At 63.8% G+C, this 18,852-nt stretch overlaps 1 protein-coding gene across 1 annotated transcript in view; it reads right to left on the reverse strand.

Annotated features, from left to right (window-relative positions):
* Positions 1-938: 938 nt before the first annotated feature.
* The window catches only part of LOC134342299 (COP9 signalosome complex subunit 7a-like), a gene marked incomplete at its 3' end in the record, with an annotated part of 18,279 nt that continues 365 nt past the window's right edge, over positions 939-18,852 (reverse strand). The window contains exons 2-6 of the mRNA XM_063040263.1: positions 16,463-16,636; positions 15,094-15,169; positions 14,878-14,966; positions 5,107-5,309; positions 939-1,324 (exon numbers count right to left, since the gene is read on the reverse strand). Coding sequence (XP_062896333.1) covers positions 939-1,324; positions 5,107-5,309; positions 14,878-14,966; positions 15,094-15,169; positions 16,463-16,624 — 916 coding nt within the window. The remainder of the gene's footprint in view (positions 1,325-5,106; positions 5,310-14,877; positions 14,967-15,093; positions 15,170-16,462; positions 16,637-18,852) is intronic.

Raw genomic sequence — 18,852 nt, forward strand, 5'->3', positions numbered from 1 at the left:
CGTCTGTGGACAGGGACACGGACAGGAGAGGTTTAGAGGGATACGGTGGTCCGTCTGTGGACAGGGACGCGGACAGGAGAGGTTTAGAGGGATACGGTGGTCCGTCTGTGGACAGGGACACGGACAGGAGAGGTTTAGAGGGATACGGTGGTCCGTCTGTGGACAGGGACACGGACAGGAGAGGTTTAGAGGGATACGGTGGTCCGTCTGTGGACAGGGACACGGATAGGGAAGGTTTAGAGGGATACGGTGGTCCGTCTGTGGACAGGGACACGGATAGGAGAGGTTTAGAGAGATACGGTGGTCCGTCTGTGGACAGGGACACGGACAGGAGAGGTTTAGAGGGATACGGTGGTCCGTATGTGGACAGGGACACGGACAGGAGAGGTTTAGAGGGATACGGTGGTCCGTCTGTGGACAGGGACGCGGACAGGAGAGGTTTAGAGGGATACGGTGGTCCGTCTGTGGACAGGAACATGGATAGGGAAGGTTTAGAGGGATACGGTGGTCCGTCTGTGGACAGGGACGCGGACAGGAGAGGTTTAGAGGGATACGGTGGTCCGTCTGTGGACAGGGACACGGACAGGAGAGGTTTAGAGGGATACGGTGGTCCGTCTGTGGACAGGGACACGGACAGGAGAGGTTTAGAGGGATACGGTGGTCCGTCTGTGGACAGGGACACGGACAGGAGAGGTTTAGAGGGATACGGTGGTCCGTCTGTGGACAGGGACACGGACAGGAGAGGTTTAGAGGGATACGGTGGTCCGTCTGTGGACAGGGACACGGACAGGAGAGGTTTAGAGGGATACGGTGGTCCGTCTGTGGACAGGGACGCGGACAGGAGAGGTTTAGAGGGATACGGTGGTCCGTCTGTGGACAGGGACACGGATAGGGAAGGTTTAGAGGGATACGGGTGGTCCGTCTGTGGAAGGAGCTGCCGGGGGAAGTGGGCGAGGCGGGGAAATTAACGACACTCGGACAGGGACAGGGGCAGGGAAGGTTTAGAGGGATCGAGGCCAAACGGGAGCAGAGGGGTCCGGCTCGGACGGGGACAGGGACAGGAACGTGGACCAGCATTGGAGGACAGGCTGAAGGGTCGGTGACTCGGGGTCTGAGGGGACTGAAATGGGCCGTGATCGTCAGACGGGTGAGTGGGACGGGAGGAGGAGGGGAGGGTGGGCGGTGGGGAGCGGTTGAGAAGAGGCTTTCATCGTTCACCTCGGTCTCGATCTGATGTCGGAGCTGTAACTGGTGTTCGCGGTACTGATCGGCTCGACTGATCTGGTCCTCGATCCCAGAGAGAACCGCTTCACAGCCGTTACACCTGGGGGGGAGAGAGCGAGAGGGGAGAGGGGGCAGAGAGAAGGGGAGAGAGAGAGGGTAGAGGGGGAGAGAGAGGGGGGAGAGAGAGGGGGAGGGGGAGAGGGGTAGCGAGGGGAGAGATAGGGGGAGAGGGGGGAGAGAGAGGGGTAGCGAGGGGAGAGATAGGGGGAGAGTGGGGAGAGAGAGAGGGGAGAGGAGGGAGGGAGAGGGGGGAGAGATAGCGGGGAGAGAGGGAGGTGAGAGAGAGGGAGGGGAGAGAGAGGGAGAGAGAGGGGAGAGAGGGGGGAGGGGGTAGAGAGGGGGGAGAGAGGGAGGGGAGAGAGAGGGGAGAGGGGGAGGGGAGAGAGAGGGGAGGGGGGAGAGAGGGGGAGGGGGAGAGAGGGGGAGGGGGAGAGAGGGGGGAGGGGGAGAGGGGGGAGAGAGAGGAGGGAGAGAGGGGGAAGGGGGAGAGAGGGGGAAGGGGGAGAGAGGGGGAGAGGGGGAGAGAGGGGGAGAGAGAGGGGGAGAGAGGGGGGAGGGGGTAGAGAGGGGGAGGGGGAGGGGGAGAGGGGGGAGAGAGAGGAGGGAGAGAGGGGGAAGGGGAGAGAGGGGAGAGAGAGGGGGAAGGGGAGAGAGAGGGGGAGAGGGGGGAGAGAGGGGGAGAGAGAGGGGGAAGGGGAGAGGGGGGAGGGGGAAGAGGGAGGGGTGGGGGGAGAGAGAGGGGGAGAGAGGGAGGGGAGAGAGAGAGGGAGGAGAGAGAGGGGAGAAAGTGGGAGGGGGAGAGAGGGGGGAGGGGCAGAGGGGGGAGAGAGAGGGGGAGGGGGAGAGGGGGGAGGGGGAAGAGGGAGGGGTGGGGGGAGAGAGAGGGGGGAGAGAGGGGTAGATTGGAGAGAGAGAGGGGAGAGAGAGGGGAGATGGGAGAGAGAGAGGGGAGAGAGAGAGAGTGGGAGCGGGAGAGAGGGGAGAGAGAGAGGGGCAGAGAGAGAGGGGGGAGAGAGAGGGAGGGGAGAGAGAGGAGGTGAGAGGGGGAGAGAGAGGGGGAGAGAGAGGGAGGGGGAGGGAGAGGGGAGAGAGGGGGGAGGGGGAGAGAGGGGGAGGGGAGAGAGGGGGAGAGAGAGGAGGTGAGAGGGGGAGGGGGGAGAGGGGAGGGGGAGGGAGAGAGGGGGAGGGGAGAGAGGGAGAGTGGGGGGAGGGGGAGAGAGGGGGAGAGGGAGAGAGGGGAGTGAGAGAGGGGCAGAGAGAGAGTGGGGAGAGAGAGGAGGTGAGAGGGGGGAGAGAGAGGGGGAGAGAGAGGGAGGGGGAGGGAGAGGGTGGCGGGGGTAGAGAGAGGGGGGAGAGAGGGAGGGGAGAGAGAGGGGGAGAGAGAGGGAGGGGGAGGGAGAGGGGAGAGAGGGGGAGGGGGAGAGAGGGGGAGGGGGAGAGAGAGGAGGTGAGAGGGGGAGGGGGGAGAGGGGAGGGGGAGGGAGAGAGGGGGAGGGGAGAGAGGGAGAGTGGGGGGAGGGGGAGAGAGGGGGAGGGGGGAGAGAGGGGGAGGGGGAGAGAGGGAGAGTGGGGGGAGGGGGAGAGAGGGGGAGGGGGGAGAGAGGGGGAGGGGGAGAGAGGGAGAGTGGGGGAGGGGGAGAGAGGGGGAAAAAGAGAGAAGCAGGGAGGTGTTAACACAATCCCTTCAGAGCGCCAGCGATCACCCCTCTCCCCCCCACAACCCTTCATTCCCCTCCTGCACAAGAATCTACCCGACCTTGTATTAAATATATTTAGAAAAACTACAGCACAGAAACAGGCCTTTTGGCCCTTCTTGGCTGTGCCGAACCATTTTCTGCCTTGTCCCACTGACCTGCACACGGACCATATCCCTCCATACACCTCCCATCCATGTATCTGTCCAATTTATTCTTAAGTGTTAAAAAAGAACCCGCATTTACCACCTCGTCTGGCAGCTCATTCCACACTCCCACCACTCTCTGTGTGAAGAAGCCCCCCCTAATGTTCCCTTTAAACTTTTCCCCCCTCACCCTTAACCCATGTCCTCTGGTTTTTTCCTCCCCTTGCCTCAGTGGAAAAAGCCTGCTTGCATTCACTCTATCTATACCCATCATAATTTTATATACCTCTATCAAATCTCCCCTCATTCTTCTACGCTCCAGGGAATAAAGTCCTAACCTATTCAACCTTTCTCTGTAACTGAGTTTCTCAAGTCCCGGCAACATCCTTGTAAACCTTCTCTGCACTCTTTCAACCTTATTTATATCCTTCCTGTAATTTGGTGACCAAAACTGAACACAATACTCCAGATTCGGCCTCACCAATGCCTTATACAACCTCATCATAACATTCCAGCTCTTGTATTCAATACTACGATTAATAAAGGCCAATGTACCAAAAGCTCTCTTTACGACCCTATCTACCTGTTACGCCACTTTTAGGGAATTTTGTATCTGTATTCCCAGATCCCTCTGTTCCACGGCACTCCTCAGTGCCTTACCATTAACCCTGTATGTTCTACCTTGGTTTGTCCTTCCAACGTGCAATACCTCACACGTCAGTATTAAACTCCATCTGCCATTTTCCAGCCCATTTTTCCAGCTGGTCCAAGTCCCTCTGCAGGCTCTGAAAACCTTCCTCACTGTCTACTACACCTCCATCTTTGTATCATCAGCAAACTTGCTGATCCAATTTACCACATTATCATCCAGATCATTGATATAGATGACAAATAACAATGGACCCAGCACTGATCCCTGTGGCACACCACTAGTCACAGGCCTCCACTCGGAGAAGCAATTCTCTACCACCACTCTCTGGCTTCTTCCATCGAGCCAATGTCTAATCCAATTTACCACCTCTCCATGTATACCTAGCGACTGAATTTTCCTAACTAACCTCCCATGCGGGACCTTGTCAAAGGCCTTACTGAAGTCCATGTAGACAATATCCACTGCCTTCCCTTCATCCACTTTCCTGGTAACCTCCTCGAAAAACTCCAACAGATTGGTCAAACATGACCTACCACGCACAAAGCCATGTTGACTCTCCCTAATAAGCCCCTGTCTATCCAAATGCTTGTAGATTCTGTCTCTTAGTACTCCCTCCAATAACTTACCTACTACTGACGTTAAACTTACCGGCCTGTAATTTCCTGGATTACCTTTCAATCCTTTTTTAAACAACGGAACAACATGAGCCACTCTCCAATCCTCCGGCACCTCACCCGTAGACAGCGACATTTTAAATATTTCTGCCAGGGCCCCCGCAATTTCAACACTAGTCTCCTTCAAGGTCCGAGGGAACACCCTGTCAGGTCCCGGGGACTTGTCCACTTTAATTTTCCTCAAGACAGCGAGCACCTCCTCCTTTTCAATCTGTACAGTTTCCATGGTCTCACGACTTGTTTCCCTTAATTCCATAGACTTCATGCCAGCTTCCTTAGTAAACACAGACGCAAAAAACCTATTTAAGCTCTCCCCCATTTCCTTTGGTTCCGCACAAAGCCGACCACTCTGATCTTCAAGAGGACCAATTTTATCCCTTACAATCCTTTTGCTCGTAATATACCTCTCTGGATTATCCTTCACTTTGACTGCCAAGGCAACCTCACGTCTTCTTTTAGCCCTCCTGATTTCTTTCTTAAGTATTTTCTTGCACTTCTTATACTCCTCAAGCACCTCGTTTACTCCCTGCTTCCTATACATGTCATACAACTCCCTCTTCTTCTTTATCAGAGTTGCGATATCCCTTGAGGATCATGGTCCGCTCCCCGCCCGCCATCCCTCACTCGCTCTCCCCCGCCTCTCCGCGCAGACCCACCACTCCTGGAGGGTGCGGGCCATGGTCCGCACGTCCTGGGGCCGGATGTCCCGCCCGATGCTGGCGTCTACTTCCAGCAGCTCGTTGCGCTGGTCCAGTTTCCCCTGCACGATGTCCGCGTAGATGGCTTCGATGATCAGGTCCTCCAGCTCGCGCAGGTTGTGCAGGCCCAACTCACGGAGCAGCATCGAGTACGGGATACACTGTGGGGGGGGGGGGGAAAGCGAGCGGACGGGGAGGGAGAGAGAGTCAGTCTGAAAAAACCGCCAAGATCCCTCGCTCCCCGAAACGGTCGCCGGAGAAGGTCAGGGCGCGGGAAACGGACCCCAGTCCACACGTCCCACGGCCAAGGTTATCAAAGACCCCGCCGCCAAGATCCCTCGCTCCCCGAAACGGTCGCCGGAGAAGGTCAGGGCGCGGGAAACGGGCCCCAGTCCACACGTCCCACGGCCAAGGTTATCAAAGACCCCGCCCGCCAAGATCCCTCGCTCCCCGAAACGGTCGCCGGAGAAGGTCAGGGCGCGGGAAACGGACCCCAGTCCACACGTCCCACGGCCAAGGTTATCAAAGACCCCGCCCGCCAAGATCCCTCGCTCCCCGAAACGGTCGCCGGAGAAGGTCAGGGCGCGGGAAACGGACCCCAGTCCACACGTCCCACGGCCAAGGTTATCAAAGACCCCGCCCGCCAAGATCCCTCGCTCCCCGAAACGGTCGCCGGAGAAGGTCAGGGCGCGGGAAACGGACCCCAGTCCACACGTCCCACGGCCAAGGTTATCAAAGACCCCGCCGCCAAGATCCCTCGCTCCCCGAAACGGTCGCCGGAGAAGGTCAGGGCGCGGGAAACGGGCCCCAGTCCACACGTCCCACGGCCAAGGTTATCAAAGACCCCGCCCGCCAAGATCCCTCGCTCCCCGAAACGGTCGCCGGAGAAGGTCAGGGCGCGGGAAACGGGCCCCAGTCCACACGTCCCACGGCCAAGGTTATCAAAGACCCCGCCCGCCAAGATCCCTCGCTCCCCGAAACGGTCGCCGGAGAAGGTCAGGGCGCGGGAAACGGGCCCCAGTCCACACGTCCCACGGCCAAGGATATCAAAGACCCCGCCCGCCAAGATCCCTCGCTCCCCGAAACGGTCGCCGGAGAAGGTCAGGGCGCGGGAAACGGGCCCCAGTCCACACGTCCCACGGCCAAGGATATCAAAGACCCCGCCCGCCAAGATCCCTCGCTCCCCGAAACGGTCGCCGGAGAAGGTCAGGGCGCGGGAAACGGGCCCCAGTCCACACGTCCCACGGCCAAGGTTATCAAAGACCCCGCCGCCAAGATCCCTCGCTCCCCGAAACGGTCGCCGGAGAAGGTCAGGGCGCGGGAAACGGGCCCCAGTCCACACGTCCCACGGCCAAGGTTATCAAAGACCCCGCCCGCCAAGATCCCTCGCTCCCCGAAACGGTCGCCCGAGAAGGTCAGGGCGCGGGAAACGGGCCCCAGTCCACACGTCCCACGGCCAAGGTTATCAAAGACCCCGCCGCCAAGATCCCTCGCTCCCCGAAACGGTCGCCGGAGAAGGTCAGGGCGCGGGAAACGGGCCCCAGTCCACCCGTCCCACGGCCAAGGTTATCAAAGACCCCGCCCGCCAAGATCCCTCGCTCCCCGAAACGGTCGCCGGAGAAGGTCAGGGCGCGGGAAACGGACCCCAGTCCACACGTCCCACGGCCAAGGTTATCAAAGACCCCGCCGCCAAGATCCCTCGCTCCCCGAAACGGTCGCCGGAGAAGGTCAGGGCGCGGGAAACGGACCCCAGTCCACACGTCCCACGGCCAAGGTTATCAAAGACCCCGCCGCCAAGATCCCTCGCTCCCCGAAACGGTCGCCGGAGAAGGTCAGGGCGCGGGAAACGGACCCCAGTCCACACGTCCCACGGCCAAGGTTATCAAAGACCCCGCCGCCAAGATCCCTCGCTCCCCGAAACGGTCGCCGGAGAAGGTCAGGGCGCGGGAAACGGGCCCCAGTCCACACGTCCCACGGCCAAGGTTATCAAAGACCCCGCCGCCAAGATCCCTCGCTCCCCGAAACGGTCGCCGGAGAAGGTCAGGGCGCGGGAAACGGGCCCCAGTCCACACGTCCCACGGCCAAGGTTATCAAAGACCCCGCCGCCAAGATCCCTCGCTCCCCGAAACGGTCGCCGGAGAAGGTCAGGGCGCGGGAAACGGGCCCCAGTCCACACGTCCCACGGCCAAGGTTATCAAAGACCCCGCCCGCCAAGATCCCTCGCTCCCCGAAACGGTCGCCGGAGAAGGTCAGGGCGCGGGAAACGGGCCCCAGTCCACACGTCCCACGGCCAAGGTTATCAAAGACCCCGCCGCCAAGATCCCTCGCTCCCCGAAACGGTCGCCGGAGAGGGTCAGGGCGCGGGAAACGGGCCCCAGTCCACACGTCCCACGGCCAAGGTTATCAAAGACCCCGCCGCCAAGATCCCTCGCTCCCCGAAACGGTCGCCGGAGAAGGTCAGGGCGCGGGAAACGGACCCCAGTCCACACGTCCCACGGCCAAGGTTATCAAAGACCCCGCCCGCCAAGATCCCTCGCTCCCCGAAACGGTCGCCGGAGAAGGTCAGGGCGCGGGAAACGGGCCCCAGTCCACACGTCCCACGGCCAAGGTTATCAAAGACCCCGCCCGCCAAGATCCCTCGCTCCCCGAAACGGTCGCCGGAGAGGGTCAGGGCGCGGGAAACGGGCCCCAGTCCACACGTCCCACGGCCAAGGTTATCAAAGACCCCGCCCGCCAAGATCCCTCGCTCCCCGAAACGGTCGCCGGAGAGGGTCAGGGCGCGGGAAACGGGCCCCAGTCCACACGTCCCACGGCCAAGGTTATCAAAGACCCCGCCCGCCAAGATCCCTCGCTCCCCGAAACGGTCGCCGGAGAGGGTCAGGGCGCGGGAAACGGGCCCCAGTCGACACGTCCCACGGCCAAGGTTATCAAAGACCCCGCCCGCCAAGATCCCTCGCTCCCCGAAACGGTCGCCGGAGAGGGTCAGGGCGCGGGAAACGGGCCCCAGTCCACACGTCCCACGGCCAAGGTTATCAAAGACCCCGCCCGCCAAGATCCCTCGCTCCCCGAAACGGTCGCCGGAGAAGGTCAGGGCGCGGGAAACGGGCCCCAGTCCACACGTCCCACGGCCAAGGTTATCAAAGACCCCGCCCGCCAAGATCCCTCGCTCCCCGAAACGGTCGCCGGAGAAGGTCAGGGCGCGGGAAACGGGCCCCAGTCCACACGTCCCACGGCCAAGGTTATCAAAGACCCCGCCCGCCAAGATCCCTCGCTCCCCGAAACGGTCGCCGGAGAAGGTCAGGGCGCGGGAAACGGGCCCCAGTCCACACGTCCCACGGCCAAGGTTATCAAAGACCCCGCCCGCCAAGATCCCTCGCTCCCCGAAACGGTCGCCGGAGAAGGTCAGGGCGCGGGAAACGGGCCCCAGTCCACACGTCCCACGGCCAAGGTTATCAAAGACCCCGCCCGCCAAGATCCCTCGCTCCCCGAAACGGTCGCCGGAGAAGGTCAGGGCGCGGGAAACGGGCCCCAGTCCACACGTCCCACGGCCAAGGTTATCAAAGACCCCGCCCGCCAAGATCCCTCGCTCCCCGAAACGGTCGCCGGAGAAGGTCAGGGCGCGGGAAACGGGCCCCAGTCCACACGTCCCACGGCCAAGGTTATCAAAGACCCCGCCCGCCAAGATCCCTCGCTCCCCGAAACGGTCGCCGGAGAAGGTCAGGGCGCGGGAAACGGGCCCCAGTCCACACGTCCCACGGCCAAGGTTATCAAAGACCCCGCCCGCCAAGATCCCTCGCTCCCCGAAACGGTCGCCGGAGAAGGTCAGGGCGCGGGAAACGGGCCCCAGTCCACACGTCCCACGGCCAAGGTTATCAAAGACCCCGCCCGCCAAGATCCCTCGCTCCCCGAAACGGTCGCCGGAGAAGGTCAGGGCGCGGGAAACGGGCCCCAGTCCACACGTCCCACGGCCAAGGTTATCAAAGACCCCGCCCGCCAAGATCCCTCGCTCCCCGAAACGGTCGCCGGAGAAGGGTCAGGGCGCGGGAAACGGGCCCCAGTCCACACGTCCCACGGCCAAGGTTATCAAAGACCCCGCCCGCCAAGATCCCTCGCTCCCCGAAACGGTCGCCGGAGAAGGTCAGGGCGCGGGAAACGGGCCCCAGTCCACACGTCCCACGGCCAAGGTTATCAAAGACCCCGCCCGCCAAGATCCCTCGCTCCCCGAAACGGTCGCCGGAGAAGGTCAGGGCGCGGGAAACGGGCCCCAGTCCACACGTCCCACGGCCAAGGTTATCAAAGACCCCGCCCGCCAAGATCCCTCGCTCCCCGAAACGGTCGCCGGAGAAGGTCAGGGCGCGGGAAACGGGCCCCAGTCCACACGTCCCACGGCCAAGGTTATCAAAGACCCCGCCCGCCAAGATCCCTCGCTCCCCGAAACGGTCGCCGGAGAAGGTCAGGGCGCGGGAAACGGGCCCCAGTCCACACGTCCCACGGCCAAGGTTATCAAAGACCCCGCCCGCCAAGATCCCTCGCTCCCCGAAACGGTCGCCGGAGAAGGTCAGGGCGCGGGAAACGGGCCCCAGTCCACACGTCCCACGGCCAAGGTTATCAAAGACCCCGCCCGCCAAGATCCCTCGCTCCCCGAAACGGTCGCCGGAGAAGGTCAGGGCGCGGGAAACGGGCCCCAGTCCACACGTCCCACGGCCAAGGTTATCAAAGACCCCGCCCGCCAAGATCCCTCGCTCCCCGAAACGGTCGCCGGAGAAGGTCAGGGCGCGGGAAACGGGCCCCAGTCCACACGTCCCACGGCCAAGGTTATCAAAGACCCCGCCCGCCAAGATCCCTCGCTCCCCGAAACGGTCGCCGGAGAAGGTCAGGGCGCGGGAAACGGGCCCCAGTCCACACGTCCCACGGCCAAGGTTATCAAAGACCCCGCCCGCCAAGATCCCTCGCTCCCCGAAACGGTCGCCGGAGAAGGTCAGGGCGCGGGAAACGGGCCCCAGTCCACACGTCCCACGGCCAAGGTTATCAAAGACCCCGCCCGCCAAGATCCCTCGCTCCCCGAAACGGTCGCCGGAGAAGGTCAGGGCGCGGGAAACGGGCCCCAGTCCACACGTCCCACGGCCAAGGTTATCAAAGACCCCGCCCGCCAAGATCCCTCGCTCCCCGAAACGGTCGCCGGAGAAGGTCAGGGCGCGGGAAACGGGCCCCAGTCCACACGTCCCACGGCCAAGGTTATCAAAGACCCCGCCCGCCAAGATCCCTCGCTCCCCGAAACGGTCGCCGGAGAAGGTCAGGGCGCGGGAAACGGGCCCCAGTCCACACGTCCCACGGCCAAGGTTATCAAAGACCCCGCCCGCCAAGATCCCTCGCTCCCCGAAACGGTCGCCGGAGAAGGTCAGGGCGCGGGAAACGGGCCCCAGTCCACACGTCCCACGGCCAAGGTTATCAAAGACCCCGCCCGCCAAGATCCCTCGCTCCCCGAAACGGTCGCCGGAGAAGGTCAGGGCGCGGGAAACGGGCCCCAGTCCACACGTCCCACGGCCAAGGTTATCAAAGACCCCGCCCGCCAAGATCCCTCGCTCCCCGAAACGGTCGCCGGAGAAGGTCAGGGCGCGGGAAACGGGCCCCAGTCCACACGTCCCACGGCCAAGGTTATCAAAGACCCCGCCCGCCAAGATCCCTCGCTCCCCGAAACGGTCGCCGGAGAAGGTCAGGGCGCGGGAAACGGGCCCCAGTCCACACGTCCCACGGCCAAGGTTATCAAAGACCCCGCCCGCCAAGATCCCTCGCTCCCCGAAACGGTCGCCGGAGAAGGTCAGGGCGCGGGAAACGGGCCCCAGTCCACACGTCCCACGGCCAAGGTTATCAAAGACCCCGCCCGCCAAGATCCCTCGCTCCCCGAAACGGTCGCCGGAGAAGGTCAGGGCGCGGGAAACGGACCCCAGTCCACACGTCCCACGGCCAAGGTTATCAAAGACCCCGCCGCCAAGATCCCTCGCTCCCCGAAACGGTCGCCGGAGAAGGTCAGGGCGCGGGAAAGGGGCCCCAGTCCACACGTCCCACGGCCAAGGTTATCAAAGACCCCGCCGCCAAGATCCCTCGCTCCCCGAAACGGTCGCCGGAGAAGGTCAGGGCGCGGGAAACGGGCCCCAGTCCACACGTCCCACGGCCAAGGTTATCAAAGACCCCGCCCGCCAAGATCCCTCGCTCCCCGAAACGGTCGCCGGAGAAGGTCAGGGCGCGGGAAACGGGCCCCAGTCCACACGTCCCACGGCCAAGGTTATCAAAGACCCCGCCCGCCAAGATCCCTCGCTCCCCGAAACGGTCGCCGGAGAAGGTCAGGGCGCGGGAAACGGGCCCCAGTCCACACGTCCCACGGCCAAGGTTATCAAAGACCCCGCCCGCCAAGATCCCTCGCTCCCCGAAACGGTCGCCGGAGAAGGTCAGGGCGCGGGAAACGGGCCCCAGTCCACACGTCCCACGGCCAAGGTTATCAAAGACCCCGCCCGCCAAGATCCCTCGCTCCCCGAAACGGTCGCCGGAGAAGGTCAGGGCGCGGGAAACGGGCCCCAGTCCACACGTCCCACGGCCAAGGTTATCAAAGACCCCGCCCGCCAAGATCCCTCGCTCCCCGAAACGGTCGCCGGAGAAGGTCAGGGCGCGGGAAACGGGCCCCAGTCCACACGTCCCACGGCCAAGGTTATCAAAGACCCCGCCCGCCAAGATCCCTCGCTCCCCGAAACGGTCGCCGGAGAAGGTCAGGGCGCGGGAAACGGGCCCCAGTCCACACGTCCCACGGCCAAGGTTATCAAAGACCCCGCCCGCCAAGATCCCTCGCTCCCCGAAACGGTCGCCGGAGAAGGTCAGGGCGCGGGAAACGGGCCCCAGTCCACACGTCCCACGGCCAAGGTTATCAAAGACCCCGCCCGCCAAGATCCCTCGCTCCCCGAAACGGTCGCCGGAGAAGGTCAGGGCGCGGGAAACGGGCCCCAGTCCACACGTCCCACGGCCAAGGTTATCAAAGACCCCGCCCGCCAAGATCCCTCGCTCCCCGAAACGGTCGCCGGAGAAGGTCAGGGCGCGGGAAACGGGCCCCAGTCCACACGTCCCACGGCCAAGGTTATCAAAGACCCCGCCCGCCAAGATCCCTCGCTCCCCGAAACGGTCGCCGGAGAAGGTCAGGGCGCGGGAAACGGGCCCCAGTCCACACGTCCCACGGCCAAGGTTATCAAAGACCCCGCCCGCCAAGATCCCTCGCTCCCCGAAACGGTCGCCGGAGAAGGTCAGGGCGCGGGAAACGGGCCCCAGTCCACACGTCCCACGGCCAAGGTTATCAAAGACCCCGCCCGCCAAGATCCCTCGCTCCCCGAAACGGTCGCCGGAGAAGGTCAGGGCGCGGGAAACGGGCCCCAGTCCACACGTCCCACGGCCAAGGTTATCAAAGACCCCGCCCGCCAAGATCCCTCGCTCCCCGAAACGGTCGCCGGAGAAGGTCAGGGCGCGGGAAACGGGCCCCAGTCCACACGTCCCACGGCCAAGGTTATCAAAGACCCCGCCCGCCAAGATCCCTCGCTCCCCGAAACGGTCGCCGGAGAAGGTCAGGGCGCGGGAAACGGGCCCCAGTCCACACGTCCCACGGCCAAGGTTATCAAAGACCCCGCCCGCCAAGATCCCTCGCTCCCCGAAACGGTCGCCGGAGAAGGTCAGGGCGCGGGAAACGGGCCCCAGTCCACACGTCCCACGGCCAAGGTTATCAAAGACCCCGCCCGCCAAGATCCCTCGCTCCCCGAAACGGTCGCCGGAGAGGGTCAGGGCGCGGGAAACGGGCCCCAGTCCACACGTCCCACGGCCAAGGTTATCAAAGACCCCGCCCGCCAAGATCCCTCGCTCCCCGAAACGGTCGCCGGAGAAGGTCAGGGCGCGGGAAACGGGCCCCAGTCCACACGTCCCACGGCCAAGGTTATCAAAGACCCCGCCGCCAAGATCCCTCGCTCCCCGAAACGGTCGCCGGAGAAGGTCAGGGCGCGGGAAACGGGCCCCAGTCCACACGTCCCACGGCCAAGGTTATCAAAGACCCCGCCGCCAAGATCCCTCGCTCCCCGAAACGGTCGCCGGAGAAGGTCAGGGCGCGGGAAACGGGCCCCAGTCCACACGTCCCACGGCCAAGGTTATCAAAGACCCCGCCCGCCAAGATCCCTCGCTCCCCGAAACGGTCGCCGGAGAAGGTCAGGGCGCGGGAAACGGGCCCCAGTCCACACGTCCCACGGCCAAGGTTATCAAAGACCCCGCCCGCCAAGATCCCTCGCTCCCCGAAACGGTCGCCGGAGAAGGTCAGGGCGCGGGAAACGGGCCCCAGTCCACACGTCCCACGGCCAAGGTTATCAAAGACCCCGCCGCCAAGATCCCTCGCTCCCCGAAACGGTCGCCGGAGAAGGTCAGGGCGCGGGAAACGGACCCCAGTCGACACGTCCCACGGCCAAGGTTATCAAAGACCCCGCCCGCCAAGATCCCTCGCTCCCTGAAACGGTCGCCGGAGAAGGTCAGGGCGCGGGAAACGGACCCCAGTCCACACGTCCCACGGCCAAGGTTATCAAAGACCCCGCCCGCCAAGATACCTCGCTCCCCGAAACGGTCGCCGGAGAAGGTCAGGGCGCGGGAAACGGGCCCCAGTCCACACGTCCCACGGCCAAGGTTATCAAAGACCCCGCCCGCCAAGATCCCTCGCTCCCCGAAACGGTCGCCGGAGAAGGTCAGGGCGCGGGAAACGGGCCCCAGTCCACACGTCCCACGGCCAAGGTTATCAAAGACCCCGCCGCCAAGATCCCTCGCTCCCCGAAACGGTCGCCGGAGAAGGTCAGGGCGCGGGAAACGGGCCCCAGTCCACACGTCCCACGGCCAAGGTTATCAAAGACCCCGCCCGCCAAGATCCCTCGCTCCCCGAAACGGTCGCCGGAGAAGGTCAGGGCGCGGGAAACGGGCCCCAGTCCACACGTCCCACGGCCAAGGTTATCAAAGACCCCGCCCGCCAAGATCCCTCGCTCCCCGAAACGGTCGCCGGAGAAGGTCAGGGCGCGGGAAACGGGCCCCAGTCCACACGTCCCACGGCCAAGGTTATCAAAGACCCCGCCCGCCAAGATCCCTCGCTCCCCGAAACGGTCGCCGGAGAAGGTCAGGGCGCGGGAAACGGACCCCAGTCCACACGTCCCACGGCCAAGGTTATCAAAGACCCCGCCGCCAAGATCCCTCGCTCCCCGAAACGGTCGCCGGCGAAGATCAGGGCGCGGGAAACGGACCCCAGTCCACACGTCCCACGGCCAAGGTTATCAAAGACCCCGCCGCCAAGATCCCTCGCTCCCCGAAACGGTCGCCGGCGAAGATCAGGGCGCGGGAAACGGACCCCAGTCCACACGTCCCACGGCCAAGGTTATCAAAGACCCCGCCGCCAAGATCCCTCGCTCCCCGAAACGGTCGCCGGCGAAGATCAGGGCGCGGGAAACGGACCCCAGTCCACACGTCCCACGGCCAAGGTTATCAAAGACCCCGCCGCCAAGATCCCTCGCTCCCCGAAACGGTCGCCGGAGAAGATCAGGGCGCGGGAAACGGACCCCAGTCCACACGTCCCACAGCCAAGGTTATCAAAGACCCCCCCCCCCCGCCCGGGGCAGCCTCCCGATTAGGGGAAGGCCCTCGCCCCGCGCCGCGAGGGCTCAGGGGGGCCGGACTGACCTTCAGCTTGTCCGCCAGGGTGACGATGGAGAGGTGGCGCAGTTTGTTCTTCTGGGCCGGAGTCAGCTCCGGGAGGGTGCCAGAGTTGGCTGCAGGGACACAGAGAGAGAAAGAGAGAGAGAGAGAGAGGGAGGGGGTGAGTCAGTGTCACAGGCAGTGCGTGTCAGGAGGAGCGAAGAGGGGGCAGAGATTGAGGGACGGTGAAAGGGAACTCACCCAGGTAATCGGAAAACGTCCCGTAAGCGAAGAGGGTCAGAAGTTGGTAACACTGAGTGAACGGGCCCCCCATCAGCTGTCAAAATAGAACAGAGACCAGGGGACTGGGGTGAGACACGGAAGTAATCTCCCTCCACACCGTCCCATTACACACTCCCGGGGTCAGACACACAGAGTGAATCTCCCCCCACACCGTCCCATTACACACTCCCGGGGTCAGACACACAGAGTGAATCTTCCACAACACCGTCCCATCACACACTCACGGGGTCAGACACACAGAGTTAATCTCTCTCCACATCGTCCCATCACACACTCCCGGGGTCAGACACAGAGTGAATCTCTCTCCACATCGTCCCATCACACACTCCCGGGGTCAGACACACAGAGTGAATCTCCCTCCACACCGTCCCATCACACACTCCCGGGGTCAGACACAGAGTGAATCTCCCTCCACACCGTCCCATCACACACTCCCGGGGTCAGACACAGAGTGAATCTCCCTCCACACCGTCCCATCACACACTCCCGGGGTCAGACACACAGAGTGAATCTCCCTCCGCACCATCCCATCACACACTCCCGGGGTCAGGCACAGAGTGAATCTCCCTCCACACCGTCCCATCACACACTCCCGGGGTCAGACACACAGAGTGAATCTCCCTCCACACCGTCCCATCACACACTCCCGGGGTCAGACACACAGAGTGAATCTCCCTCCACACCCTCCCATCACACACTCCCGGGGTCAGACACACAGAGTGAATCTCCCTCCACACCCTCCCATCACACACTCCCGGGGTCAGACACACAGAGTGAATCTCCCTCCACACCATCCCATCACACAACTCCCGGGGTCAGACACACAGAGTGAATCTCCCTCCACACCGTCCCATCACACACTCCCGGGGTCAGACACAGAGTGAATCTCCCTCCACACCATCCCATCACACACTCCCGGGGTCAGACACACAGAGTGAATCTCCTTCCACACCGTCCCATCACACACTCCCGGGTTCAGACACAGAGTGAATCTCCCTCCACACCCTCCCATCACACACTCCCGGGGTCAGACACACAGAGTGAATCTCCCTCCACACCGTCCCATCACACACTCCCGGGGTCAGACACAGAGTGAATCTCCCTCCACACCGTCCCATCACACACTCCCGGGGTCAGACACAGAGTGAATCTCCCTCCACACCGTCCCATCACACACTCCCGGGGTCAGACACACAGAGTGAATCTCCCTCCACACCGTCCCATCACACACTCCCGGGGTCAGACACAGAGTGAATCTCCCTCCACACCGTCCCATCACACACTCCCGGGGTCAGACACACAGAGTGAGTCTCCCTCGGGTACCCACCTCCTGCACGTTGGGCATTTCGAGGAACTCTCCGAAGACGTAGACGCCGGGCACCTCCAGCAGTTGGTTGATGAGCGACTCCAGGGCTGCCCCCTTGGCTGTCTTGGCGAGGAGGACGAACTGTTCCAGCGTCTGCCCGCTCCCTTTCACCTCCGTCGCCATGGCTTCAGGGCGCTGAGGGGAAAAGGGGCGAAGCTATTACTCCACAGTGCTGTGCGGGCCGGGCCGATTGAACTCGTCACCGGACCAAATGCTTCTTTCCACCCGATATCCTCCCCCTCTGTTCTGCGCACGTCAAACCCCGTCTACCATTTCCCCGTCGAAATCAAGCAGGTCCTGGGAACGGACGGGTTGCGGGAAGGGAGGGAGCGGGCACTTCGATACTCACCCGGGTCTCTACCCACCAGAGAGTTGGGAGGAAATGTGGTCGGACCGAGTTTGATCGTCGGTGCCAGATGGGGCGGTTCGAGTAACTCGGAAACTGCTGACCGCCTGGGATTTTCACCCACAACTTTCTCGAGAGCATGTTTACCCCCGCCTCCCGGATTCCCGTAAAAGCCCGGGTGTTTACCCCCCCCGGGATCCCGAACCCACTCGGGTGTTTACCCCCCTGGTATCCCGAACCCACCCGGGTGTTTACCCCCAGGATCCCGAACCCACCGGGTGTTTACCCCCGGGATCCCGGACCCGCCTGGGTGTTTACCCCCCGGGATCCCGAACCCGCCCGGGTGTTTACCCCCCGGGATCCCGAACCCGCCCGGGTGTTTACACCTGGTATCCCGAACCCGCCCGGGTGTTTATCCCCGGACTCCCGAACCCGCCCGGGTGTTTACCCCCGGGATCCCGAACCCACCCGGGTGTTTACCCCCCGGGATCCCAAACCCACCCGGGTGTTTACCCCCTGGGATCCCGAGCCCACCCGGGTGTTTACCCCCGGGATCCCGACCCACCTGGGTGTTTACCCCCGGGATCCCGAGCCCGGCCGGGTGTTTACCCGGGGGATCCCGAGCCCGCCCGGGTGTTTACCCCCGGGCTCCTGAACCCACCGGGTGTTTACCCCCGGGATCCCGAGCCCGGCCGGGTGTTTACACCCGGGATCCCGAACCCACCCGGGTGTTTACCCCCGGGATCCCGAGCCCGGCCGGGTGTTTACCCCCCGGGATCCCGGACCCACCGGGTGTTAACCCCCGGGATCACGCGCCCACCCGGGTGTTTACCCCCGGAATCCCGGACCCACCGGGTGTTTAACCCCTGGGATCCCGGTCCCACCGGTTGTTTACCCCCGGGATCCTGAGCCCACCCGGGTGTTTACCCCCGGAATCCCGGACCCACCGGTTGCTTACCCCCGGGATCCCGAGCCCACCCGGGTGTTTACCCCCGTGATCCCGAGCCCGGCCGGGTGTTTACCCCCCGGGATCCCGGACCCACCGGGTGTTTATCCCCCGGGATCCCGAGCCTGCCCGGGTGTTTACCCCCGGGATCCCGGACCCACTGGGTGTTTACCCCCTGGGATCCCGAGCCCACCCGGGTGTTTACCCCCGGGATCCCGAGCCCGCCGGGTGTTTACCCCCGGGATCCCGGACCCACCCGGGTGTTTACCCCCGGGATCCCGAGCCCGGCCGGGTGTTTACCCCCCGGGATCCCGAACACACCCGGAATCCCGGATCCACCGGGTGTTTACCCCCCCGGGATCCCGGACCCACCGGTTGTTTGCCCCCGGGATCCCGGACCCACCGGGTGTTTACCCCCCGGGATCCCGAGCCCGCCCGGGTGTTTACCCCGGGATCCCAGACCCACCGGGTGTTTACCCCCCGGGATCCCGAGCCCACCCGGGTGTTTACCCCCGGGATCCCGAGCCCACCCGGGTGTTTACCCCAGGGATCCCGGACCCTCCGGGTGTTTACCCCCCGGGATCCCGAGCCCACCCGGTTGTTTACCCCCGGGATCACGCGCCCACCCGGGTGTTTACCCCCGGGATCCCGGACCCACCGGGTGTTTACACCCCGGGATCCCGAGCCCACCCGGGTGTTTACCCCCGGGATCCCGAGCCCACCCGGGTATTTACCCCCGGGATCCCGGATCCACCCGGGTGTTTACCACCGGGATCCCGAGCCCGCTCGGGTGTTTACCCCCGGGATCCCGAGCCCGCCCGGGTGTTTACCCCCGGGATCCCGAGCCCGCCCGGGTGTTTACCTCCGGGATCCCGGACCCACCGGTTGTTTACCCCCTGGATCCCGGACCCATCGGTTGTTTATCCCCGGGATCCCGAGCCCGCCCGGGTGTTTACCCCCGGGTTTCCTGACCCACCGGGTGTTTACCCCCGGGATCCCGGACCCACCGGTTGTTTACCCCCGGGATCCCGAGCCCGCCCGGGTGATAACCCCCGGGTT

Source organism: Mobula hypostoma, unplaced genomic scaffold (assembly GCF_963921235.1).
Source record: "Mobula hypostoma unplaced genomic scaffold, sMobHyp1.1 scaffold_119, whole genome shotgun sequence".
Classification (NCBI taxonomy): Eukaryota; Metazoa; Chordata; class Chondrichthyes; order Myliobatiformes; family Myliobatidae; genus Mobula; species Mobula hypostoma.